We start from the raw sequence: 12,701 nt of genomic DNA on the forward strand, positions 1-12,701 counted from the left end.
AGAAAAATGGCGGCTAGAGGGCGGGTCTGCGCGCTCCCAGTCTGTACGTCACTGACTCCTCGAGTGAGCGCTGCTCTAACACCCCGCCCGCTTGTTGTTGCGGTCAACACCCGTATCAGTGATGGGAAAAAAACAACATTGTGGGTTTCTGAGAATAAAAAAAATCACTATAGCTGCCTATATGAAATAGATGTCTATCTGAAACGACATATTGGATTGTATTATTAGTTGGCCTATCTAATTGCTTGAAAACCCCCACTGATGATGAGTGGAGGTAACTACAGGTTCTTAGCCTTAGCCGCGGGAAGTAGGGGTGATGAGGGTGCTGTGGCACCCTCTGAAAAATCCTAATAATAATAAAAAAAATATTTAAAAAAGTATTATTTGCCCAAAAAAATGTTCACAAAAGTAGTACACTGGGCCTTTACTTGTATTAGCGGGCCTCTATAGATGTCTGTAGCTTGGGCAAAAAAGGTAGTTGTATAATAAAGAACAGTATCTTGATTCAATAGTTGTCCCTTTCTCTGCCATTGTCATTCTAATGGCATCCAGAAAGAACAAAACCCTGTCCTCAAACATTTACATCAAACGGTTCAAAGTTATGGGCAAAGACAGAAAACATCCACATCAAATTAGATATAATTTTTTTTCAAATAACATGGAAAAAAAACACTTTTTGTGCAGTATTAATTTACCATCCTTACAAACCACTTAATGTAAATGTACATTACAGTATCGTACATAGGCTGGACATCTAGGTTTGAACCTGTAGACTTTCCATCACCATGAAGAAAAACGATGCACAATACAGTAATTGAAAACTATGCACAATACTATGTTTGTCAGTTTGATTCCCACGTGGGATCAGTATGAAAAGCTATGCACTCACTAGTAAGTTGCTCTGGATAAGAGCATATACTAAAATGGAAAAGGAATGAATAGACCGTTTCAGTTTCCACATAGAAATAAGTTACATTTGCAAAGTATTTAAAGAAACTGGAAAACATATATCAAGCAAGTATTTTTATATTCCACAAGTATTATCAGATTAACTGTTTTGTACAGATAATGATCAGACTCAAGTTACAACTGCTGTTAAACACTGAAATACATTTAGTACAAAAATGTGTACAAAAGTAGTGCATTGGCCCTTTACTAGTCCTGTATTAGTGGACCGATATAGACATCTTCAGCGCAGGCAACTGTTTAGTTGACAGTAGATTATTAGCCTAGTGTATGCTATTCACTATTCAGTCTACACATGAATAGATGTCCCCAGCAGTATATTTCCCTATTTTCAATTCCTGTTGATCCTCAACTTCCCCTCCATTCAAGCTCCTCTGAAGTGTCATCTGGCACAGAACCATGACACATCAACTTGGGCCTCCCCACATTCTAGAAAGGGACAGGCTGCATTTGAATGCAGGAAACATTGCCACCCAAGACCCCCCCAAAAACCATAATGCAAATGAGTACATCCATGGCATTAGTACTAATATTAGCATGAGATGTTGTTTTGTAGACTTTGTGAGGCAACCACATAGGACAGAGCAAAAAGTATAACATTGGGCCACACTGAGTTTCTATCTTCCTCTCTTAATTTGGAAATAGAAGAGTTTACAGGGTCCATACCTCTTGAGACTGCAGCTGGTCTGGTCTCATCACTACAACACAGTCTGAATGTTAATAGATTTGCACCCACTGGTTCTTGCTAATGCCGGCCAATTCCCACATTCTCCAAAGGCTCACTGGTGCAACAAATTGGATGAAAACAATCAGGAGTTTTTTATGTGAATGTATAATATATGCTGATTTCGTCAGAGGCGGCTGGTGGGAGGAGCTATAGGAGGACATGCTCATTTTAATGGCTGGAATGATATAGATGGAACGGAGTCAAACACATTGTTTTCATGTGTTTGATGTGTTTGGTACCATTCCATTTATTCCATTCCAGCCATTATAATGAGCCCATCCTCCTATAGCTCCTCCTATAGCTCCTCCCACCAGCCTTCTCTGGATTACAGGTATAGGCCTAGGCTACTTTATACAAATTGCACATTGCATTTGTTCTCTTCACTGACCAAGATGGAAAATACCATATAGAAAGATTTACAGAATTTCTGCGAACCTACTGATTTATTTCTAGTGTTTTTATGTATAATTTCTACATTATGGTTCCCCGAAAAATGCCTTTAAGTAATTTGCTTCATTTTAATTTCCACTTGAGGAACCTACCAGAAGGGGTGCATGATGGTGATTGGTAGAGCCTTCTATTGCAATAAAGGGCATTGGTCATGGAGGTTAAATGGGTCAGAATGACCCAAATTATGACTCCCACGGGAGGCAGCACCAGCTCAGTCAAAAGTAGGTTCAAGTGAGAGAAAAAAAAAAACACAAATAAAAAAAAAACACAAATGCCTCATCCCTTTGATCTCCACTCATGAGTTGGATAGATCTGCTTTTATTTTGTTTGCACTTTATAAGTGTGGAAGGATCTCCAATGCAATACAATTTGAGGAATTGGTGCCTAGGGCATTTCAGACAGCTGTTAGGGGAACTTTTAACTGAAGAATGTGTCAGTTTTTTACGATTGTGTTTTGCTTTTCATGTATTGTTGTGTATAATAATGTGTATTTTAATGTGTATATGGATGTGTAGTTTAATGTGTATATTGTATTTTGATGTATATTGTTGTGCTAAACAGGGCTCATCTGGAAAAGAGACCTTGGTCTCAGCATTGACTCCCTAGATTTTAATTTTTTTTAATGCAGGAATGACTGACGATTCTATAAAAATAATAAAACACACACACAAAAAACAACTACCATGGCAGTCATAAGTGTTGGTAAGGACAGACAAAGATGGATATACTGTAGACCTTTGCATTAGGGGACCGAGTGGCGAAGCGGTCTAAGGCACTGCATAGAAGTGCTAGAGGTGTCCCTGCAGACCCGGGTTCGATCCGGGTCACAACCGGCTGTGATTGGGAGTCCCATAGTGTGGCACACAATTGGGCCAGGGTTAGGGGAGGGTTTGGCTGGGGTAGGCCGTCATTGTAAATATGAATTTGTTCTTAACTGACTTGCCTACTTAAATAAAGGTTTAAATGCATATTAGAGTCAGACCTGTTTCTTTGTCCCTTTGAAATACACTTCCCCTTTCCAAATAAAAAAATCACCCATTCAATATACTGTGTAATTAATGTTAAAAACGGTAATGCCAAAATGTATGCATTTAGGCTATTTGGGGGATGCAATCTTTCTATTTGTGTGACTCTGCTGGAATGCAGGACACCTGGTTTCCTCGATTTCAATACCCTCTAGTGGGTAATGGAAAACACCATGAACCTGTACTTAGAACTTTCATTATTTCCACAGTGAGGTCACAGGATCCTGAAATAGATTCTGAATAGACTGAGATCCCAGGAGGAGAGACTTGGATGAACATGGGTGAATATTAACATGGGTGAACATTTCAATCATATATCACATTAACCCTGTATATAGATTCCTCTCATTTCTTATTCCTCGTGTTTTCTTTATTATATATATACACACACACTGATTGTACAAAACATTAGGAACACCTGCTCTTTCCATGACAGACTGACCAGGTGAATCCAGGTGAAAGCTATGATCCCTTATTTATGTCACTTGTTAAATCCACTTCAATCAGTGTAGATGAAGGGGAGGAGACAGGTTAAATAAGGATTTTTAAGCCTTGGGAAATGGATTGTGTATGTGTGACACTCAGAGGGTGAATGGGCAAGACAAAATATTTAAGTGCCTTTGAACGGGGTATGGTAGTAGCTGCCAGGCGCAAAGTTTTGAGTATGTCAAAAACTGCACTGCTGCTGGGTTTTTCATGCTCAACAGTTTCCAGTGTGTACCAAGAATGGTCTTTCATCACATTCCCAGTGGATCAGAAGTTTACATACACTGAATTAGTATTTGGTAGCATTGCCTTTAAATTGTTTAACTTGTGTCAAACATTTCGGGTAGCCTTCCACAATCTTCCCACAATAAGTTGGGTGAATTTTGGCCCATTCCTGCTGACAGAGCTGGTGTAACTGAGTCAGGTTTGTAGGCCTCCTTGCTCGCACACACTTTTCAGTTCTGCCCACAAATGTTCTATAGGATTGAGGTCAGGGCTTTGTGATGGCCACTCCAATACCTTGACTTTGTTGTCCTTAAGCCATTTTGCCGCAACTTTGGAAGTAGGCTTGGGGTCATTGTCCATTTGGAAGACCCATTTGCGACCAAGCTTTAACTTCCTGACTGATGTCTTGAGATGTTGCTTCAATATATCCACATAATTTTCCTTCCTCATGATGCCATCTATTTTGTGAAGTGCACCAGTCCCTCCTGCAGCAAAGCACCCCCACAGCATGATGCTGCCACCCCTGTGTTTCCCGGTTGGGATGGTGTTCTTCGGCTTACAAGCCACCACCTCTTTCCTCCAAACATAACGATGGTCATTATGGCCAAACAGTTCTATTTTTGTTTCATCAGATCTTTGTCCTCATGTGCAGTTGCAAACCGTAGTCTGGCTTTTTTATTGCGGTTTTGGAGCAGTGGCTTCTTCCTTGCTGAGCGGCCTTTCAGGTTATATCGATATAGGACTCGTTTTACTGTGGATATAGATACTTTTGTACCTATTTCCTCCAGCATCTTCACAAAGTCCTTTGCTGTTGTTCTGGGATTGATTTGCACTTTTCGCACCAAAGTACGTTCATCTCTAGGACACAGAACACGACTCCTTCCTGAGCGGTATGACGGCTGCGTGGTCCCAGGGTGTTTATACTTGCGTACTATTGTTTGTACAGATGAACGTGGTACCTTCAGGCGTTTGGAAATTGCTCCCAAGGATGAACCAATTTTTTTTCTGAGGTCTTGGCTGATTTCTTTTGATTTTCCCATGATGTCAAGCAAAGAGGCACAGAGTTTGAAGGTAGGCCTTGAAATACATCCACAGGTACACCTCCAATTCACTCAAATGATGTCAATTAGCCTATCAGAAGCTTCTAAAGCCATGGCATCATTTTCTGGAATTTTCCAAGCTGTTTAAAGGCAGAGTCAATTTAGTGTATGTAAACTTCTGACCCACTGGAATTGTGTGATACAGTGAATTATAAGTGAAATAATCTGTCTGTAAGCAATTGTGTCATGCACAAGTAGATGTCCTATCCGACTTGCCAAAACTATAGTTTGTTAAAAAGAAATTTGTGGAGTGGTTGAAAAACAAGTTTTAATGACTCCAACCTAAGTGTATGTAAACTTCCCACTTCAACAGTAGCAGCTATTGAATTGACGGAAAACTTAAACAGGAAGTAAGTCTATTCTTCTTCGGTGGAGTTTAATGGTAGTTGGCATCAAATATGTTGCATTACCGCCCCTAACTGGACTATAGTATAAATCAATTATACCATTCCAACTAACCCTACACTCATTAAAAACCCACTACCCCATTCCACTACTTTGACCCTATCTGCTCCTACACCATGCCAACGGCCTGGGAGGACAGGACACCACCACTCAACACACACTGTAACTCTTCTGAAGTCAAATCTCGTATACCCAAGTACTTCTCTGCAGCTGCCAACACAACATCTATTGTCTGTGATTTACTTTCCATTTCTGCGGTACAGTTGATAACCATTGCTATGAACGCTAAGAAGCCAACCTTACTGAAGCATATATCACTCGTTGGCCTATCCCTCTGTGCTGGCACAGATCTACTACTCACAGGGATCCTCTCAGGATCCCTCCCCTTGACCCATCCTCCTCTACTTTCTTCACTGCCTCAGCATACGGCACCTTCTGCACTACTCTGACTCTGGCCACCTCAACCTGCTTCTCTCACACCGGACACTTCAGATCTCCAGTACCATGTCCACCCTCAATAATAAACATTCATTTGTCTCATGCTTTTCTGAACACTTCTCACACCTAGGAACTTCCCTCATACACACTGCCACCACATGCCCATAAGCTTCACACCTGTAACAACGTAATGGGTTTGGCACAAAAACTGGATAACTGAAATATCCCAACATCACTTTGTCGGTCAAAGACAACATCAAAACTCAAAAGAACAGACAATGACTCTTCTGTCTCACCACACATGCCACCCTGCCTACGTCGCACCAAATGAGCATTACAAACACCGGGAATCTTCCCCTTCAGCTGGTCCAAATTCACATTTACCGCTACCCCAATAATCACTCCTTTCAATGGCGCCCTGTTCCTAAGCGCAAAGCAAGAAACCGATCTTGCCCCGAGTTGCGTGACACAGAGCACCTGCTCCCTCTGGTTGGAAGAAACACATACAAATATCACAAGCCCACTACGTGTTACCTTCACTGACTCAACTCCTTTTCCACCCATCCTGAAACCACAAATGGATCCGCCAAAAGGCAAGGATCCACTTTCTCCAAAAATCTCACTCCTACTGGACCAGATTCTTTTTTATGTCCATTGATGCCAGGTCCGGGCTCCGACCTATTCACCACACCTTCCACTTCACTTCACTCGCCATCACCTCCAGCACTCGACTTAGCGTACTGCTCACTCTGTTTGTACTTGACATCAGTCTTCTTCACCTCCCATCTCCCTTTCTATCGGCATCTTCATCAAATTCAACCTCTGCTTTCCTCATTCTCTTCGACACCTTCTTCCTCTTTTTCCTCTTCCATTCCTCACAGCTCAAAACAGAAGACTGTCTTCTGCAGCTTAGGTAGCGGCAGTAAATCCCCACACTCATAACAGAAGTTCCTGTTGTTCCCGCTTGTCTCTGTAGCCTTTTTCCACTCGACTGTCCCCATAAAATCCATGTTCCTGGATCCGCCCCTGCTATGTAGTTAGCTAATGTTAGTTAATGTTAGTTAGCGAGATGCTAGCTACAACACAGACCCCGGTGACATTCCTGCTTGGCCTCACTTGGAATAAAATGCACTTCATCTGCCAGGAATGTAGCTAATATCATTGGCATATGTTGCTAGCAAAATACAGCAGGCAAAATCTATCTGAATCGCTTTCTTTTTATCAGTGAGGAGGCAATTAGAAAGGCTGGGACTGCACACACGAAGTCCAGCAATGATATTTAGAACCACGTTTATGTCAAAGCCAAATCTAGAGTAAGTGAATGTTTTAATTTACACACACCTAGTAACCTCATCATGGATCATCAGACAACACTCTGTAACATTGTCTATGAGTAACTAGAAGTATTGGTAAATAATTACCATCTCTCATATAATAAGGGTGTTATTGATTACTTCTGAACAGGAAGAATACTTGTTCTTGGTAGCAAGGTTGATCATTCACTTCAGAGACATTCGTATGTAGCCCACATACTTTTTCCATCTGCTATGTGGGTCTAGCTCACATACTTTTTCCATCTGCTATGTAAGTCTAGCTCAAGTTCATATTTTTCAAGACAGCTATTCTGTCGAGTTACGTAATGGACTATGTTTTGTTTTGCAGATAAAAAGGCGCAAGGAGGAGGTCCAGGTGAGTTGTGTTGTTATTATGCAAAACATGTTATCCATTACTAAAATACATTCAGAAAAATAGCTACATCCCATGAATGCCCTGACAAATCTCACAGGTGTTCCAGGGGGCATCGGTATGGGGCCTTGGCCACCTGGCAGATGCAAATGATCCGGCATGCCATGGCAGGAGTGGCTGGAAATCCTCAATCGAGTGACTGTATATCTGAAGCTATTTAACCTTCTCACTTTATACCATGTGTTACGTTCTCCCCTCGGGTGTAGTTCGTCTGAGGAGGAGACGTAAATGCCCGTGCCTGCACACACAATGTAAACTAGATGGATGGGGAAGAAATGTGGGGTGTAATGAACTAAAATAACCAGACAACAACCAGAACTCAATGTTAGCCCTCGGGGACGTTTAGTAAAGTAATTAAACAACACCCATAAAGCAACAGTAAATAAAACAAAAACCAATCAAACAAACCAGGGAAGGTAAGAGAAGGGAATGTTTGGGATCGGGGTCCAAGTAATGAAAATAAACAAAAGGTCCCTTCTCTTCTACACACCTAATCCTTCCTATCACACTCTAATCCTTAACCAGCTCTCCTACCTGTTACCACAAATACAGGGGTGACACCCGCCTGGCTAACCTAGTGTGTAAAACAGTGGGTTATCTACGTGTGAATGTACACCCATGGGCAGAACTACCTTTCCCTTCTCCAGGACCCAGGTAGGGTGGAATACAGCAGGAGGACAGGCTGGAACACAAACAAAAATAAATTAAAACAACCAATAACCAAATCAAACAGCAAACAGTTTATACTCTAGTCAATCAGCCACAGCTGCCAGGACTCCGGACCGAAGCCACGACCACCATCGTCAGCCGCAACTCAGCACACATGTAATGACCAGAACCCACAAACAGAACAACCACTCTGAACCACACACACACACCACAAAGGAAGATTGGGAAAAAGAAAAACATGTCACATGTAACATCATGGCATTGTTGACTACTCCTTCCTGATTGGCTTGAAAGGCATTCTAGAGCCTGCATTATTTCCCTATAACGCACGGTATATCAGCAAGGTAGAATTCAATGGCTATAGTTCATTCTTACATGTTCTGTGTTTGAGCTGCTTTTGAAAGCAAAAGTTGAATTTAAAAGCATTATTGAATTTAATTTGCATAATAGCAAACTAGGACTGATGGTTTGGTTAGCTAAACTAACAAGTCTGTTTGTTTGGTTAGCAAGGCAACTACTGTAGCTATCTAGTAAACTTGCTAGCTACTTCAGTGGATGTTGAACACATTTCTACATGTAAATGAACACATATCTACCTGCAAATGAACACATTTCTGACAGCGTTTTAACTACTTTGCAGATATGAAACAAACAGACAATCATAATATCAGTAACAAATATAACATTCCCAGTTTATGCTTCAAAACCAACTTCATTAGAGGTTTTAAAAATAGGTTCTAGTTGACAAAAAATGCCATGACGTAGAGTAAGGCATTGTTGGCAGAATAGATGGATGCAGTTCAATACATGATTAAAATAATTAACCAATACTTGGTAGTCCAAACAATATTGTTATCAGGTACCAGCTGGCCTGGTACATTGTTTGCTGCCTCCACCCATTCGGGAATCATCGTTTCAGTTTCAATGACTCAATATTTTGAACAAAAACGGACGAATGTCATAACACTCAAACTAGCAAGGGCAATGATCACAAGTCTGTCATAACGTGGCTAATAGGCTAGCACACGTGTCAAACACAAAGCCCGTGGGCCGAATAGGGCACACAAGCGAGTATAAAGGAGGCAACAGTTGAGTAATCTACTTTAACAAATTACAGCCTGATGCGCTCGCATTGTTGAATTCAACTACAACTGCGCTGCTTTCGTATGTCCGGTTTAGAGCGCGCAGCGAAGGGAAAGTGTACAGACAGACACATGCCACAGTCCTAGCTAGGCTACTAAAATGTTGCAGTCTGGCTTCGGTTTTTAAAGCTTGACAATTAATGACCCAAAAACTAAACCTGCAGCAAAACACCATGCAAAGGAGAAACATGTAGGCCTATTACAGCTACATTTAAGCAGTAGCCTGGCTACTCGACTACAATTCATTTTGAGTGCACCATTCAGCATTGCTGCATTCAACTGCACCGGTGATGCATGCAGTACAAAAAAAATGAAAAACATGTTTTACGTTTAAATGTTACAACAACCTATAGATATGTTTTTGTTATTTGGAGTAATTAAATACTTTTTGATTTCAGTCGCAGCATATTATGCACATCAGCAAGCAGAGCAGCAAAGACTGGACAAATATTATTTATCTCTTTTGTTTTAATAAGTCAAAATGCTATATACAGTGTCAAGTTGCGTCAATTCAAATCTGGTATAGGAACAAAAAGAGGTCAATACACGTCTTCTAAAATAGACTAGTATTTTAATTAATGCAAACACTTGAATGGTAAATATGATGTTCGTATATACGGGCCCACTGAAAAACCACGCAGGGCAGACAGAGAACTGAGCTTTTGTTATAAGTTCTTCTTTAAATACTCTGACAGAGATAGTTCCCGCTCCCTGCTGGGCCTGTCAGAGTAGAGGCTGGGTGTGGTTTAAACTTACCCAACCTATCGATGGCCCACAGGCTGGTCCCAGCCCCTTGGCGCTTCACTGTTGCCGGGCATTAGTTGTTATCTTTACAACTTGTCTCGAGTCAGCAACCTCAGACATAGTTTGTTCTTCTTTGTAGCAGAACACATGTCCTTGAGCGGTTTAACATAGAGGCAGTGTGTGTGTGTGAATCACAAGTCTGTCTCAGCCTACCCCCTAACGGTTCCTCACATTAATCACAGCTTGTTATGTTAAACAATCTATATCAGTACAGCACAAACCTATTAAGTTTAATCATTAATGTATTCTTTCTAAGCTAGGCATCACATCTAGTTATAAGAAAATAGATCCCCACAACAGCATCCTATGTACATAAGTGGACATTATAAAGGGCCATATTTTTTCTAATAAAACATGGCCAGTTTGGGTCGCAGTTGAACGTTTTTTTGTAAAAACAAAGAGGATATGTTTGGCCCGCCAAATCGTTGTGTTTTTTCAATATGGTCCGTGTGCTGATGGAGTTTGACACCCCTGGTCTGGCGTATCTATTTATGTAGCTAGCTATTTATTTAGCAAGCTAAAACACGAAGCCTAACGTTAGCTAGCTAGCTGCTAGGAGTATGTCATGTCAATGGAGGAGTGGGGAGGGACCGACTTTTAACCCTCATATCGTTTTTGGGTGTCTACAGCTAGAGATGCAGGTGCCATTTGGTTAGCTAGCAAGAAATGTGAATCGCTTCGCTAGCTAGCTAGTTATGCTGAACTTATGCTGAACGACTTATCCACAGTTAGCACATCTCTTAGTTGTCAATCAAATGTATTTGGCATCGATCAAATGGGTGGGCAGGCAAGTTCCTATTCAGTTGTCAAAATGTGGGTTGGGACAAGCATGCATTGGCAGGCAAGCTGCAGAAGGACGAGCAGGCTACTATTCCCCGCTACTATTCCCCATCGTTTATCAGTGCAATTTTGAAAGCCGACTAGCAGAAAGAGTTTGAGAGGGTTTATCTAATGTTCCCTCGTTAGATTTTAGCTCATCTCGCTCTGGCTAGCATTAGTTGTTGATGTTGTTGATGTGCATAGGCAACTGAGGGAGAGAGCCTAACTTTTCATGCTTGTTTGATCAATAGGACTGTGTATTCCCCAAATGTAAGTGGGCTTCCGTGGTATTTACACTACCGTTCAAAAGTTTGGGGTCACTTAGAAAAGGCCTTGTTTTTGAAAGAAAAGCAATTTCAGTGGCAATGGCGAGACTGAGAATAAACTGTCTGTCTTGTTGAGCTTTGACACAGACTTTCTATCTGATGAGGTCAGGTTAGGTTGTAGTTGCTATTCTGTTCCGAATCCTCTACAGTGCTTTAGGTGCCAAGGATTAGGACATGTTGCAGCAGTGTGTAGAAGGGAGATCCCAAGATGTGAGAAATGTGCAGGAGGACATAGTCAGAGGGAGTGTACAGTTGGGACAGAGAAAGCACTTTGTGTCAACTGTGGGTGCACCCATGCAGCTGGGGATCTGAAGTGCCCTGTGAGAGAGAGACAGGTTGAGATTGCCAGAGTTTGAGTGTGGCAGAAAGTTTCCAATGCTGAGGCAGCGAAGAGAGTAGTGGATAGCCCAAGCGTGAGTGATTCGACTGGGAGCCCCACAGTGAGTAGGCCTGAAGAGAGAGTTTTAGTAAGGTTGTATTTCTTGCATTTATAGCCATGGTGTTCAACTGCACTGTACTGATGGAGTGGGAATCACAGGAGATAGATGTGGTAGTTTTAGCAGCAGAGTTTTCTCCCTAATATTCTTCCCCATGCCCTATATGAACTTGTCCATTCCCTTTGTGATTATTCTGAAGTAGGCCATTGAGGGCCGAAACGTCAATCTTTTAAACGTGTCTAATAAAACTACGTATTTTTATGGTGAGCGAGCGTTGCGCCTTTTCCTGTCCAAGGTTGCAGCAGCAGATAAATATTTTGGGTGTAAGAGGTTTTAGTGCAGAAGATGTACAGGAAGTTGAGAGAAGGGGTTTCATCCTCCCAGGTCGACAGCCTGGTGTAGGATCATTTAGGGCCAAGTATTGGGATGGGTGGTGGTTTTGGGGGGATAGTGTATAGGTGCAGGGTTAGATGGTAGTGTAATTTAAGATTTCCCCATTCCCATTTTCTTGTGACCAGAATGTGCAATCCGCACTCCGACCTGCCAAAGGCAGCAATACGCAACACAGCGTCTAGTGTGCCGAAAATTCACACGAAGAAGAAGACGTCCGCAATGGAGGTCCCAGGACCAGATAGCGACTGGAGAAGCCCTGCATTCCGACAGAAAGTTGTTGCACAAATGTGAGACAATTTTGTTTTATTAACATTGTTTGTAATATTTTAGTTACTCCGCTATTATCACTACAGTGGCTAGCTAGCTCACCACAACTTCAGTCAGCGCTAAAAGCTAACAAGTTAGCAGCTAGCCAGCTAGCCTGGGCAGCCGCTAGTGGGCATGATGGATCAGCCCATAAGCGGCTGCTCAGGTTACTAGCCAGCTAGCTATGAAACATGCTTGATATGAGGCCGTAAGCCAAGCGTCATCGGGGTTGATGCA

At 41.9% G+C, this 12,701-nt stretch overlaps 1 protein-coding gene across 1 annotated transcript in view; it reads left to right on the forward strand.

The window, feature by feature from the left end:
- The first annotated feature begins 12,360 nt into the window (after nucleotides 1-12,360).
- Nucleotides 12,361-12,701, forward strand: part of LOC311128712 (mediator of RNA polymerase II transcription subunit 15-like) — a 41,300-nt gene continuing 40,959 nt past the window's right edge. The window contains exon 1 of the mRNA XM_084160951.1: nucleotides 12,361-12,445. Within this exon, the coding sequence (XP_084017077.1) occupies nucleotides 12,378-12,445 (68 nt within the window). The 5' untranslated portion in view covers nucleotides 12,361-12,377. The remainder of the gene's footprint in view (nucleotides 12,446-12,701) is intronic.

Source organism: Coregonus lavaretus (genome assembly GCF_964263955.1).
Source record: "Coregonus lavaretus genome assembly, chromosome: 4".
Taxonomy (NCBI): Eukaryota; Metazoa; Chordata; class Actinopteri; order Salmoniformes; family Salmonidae; genus Coregonus; species Coregonus lavaretus.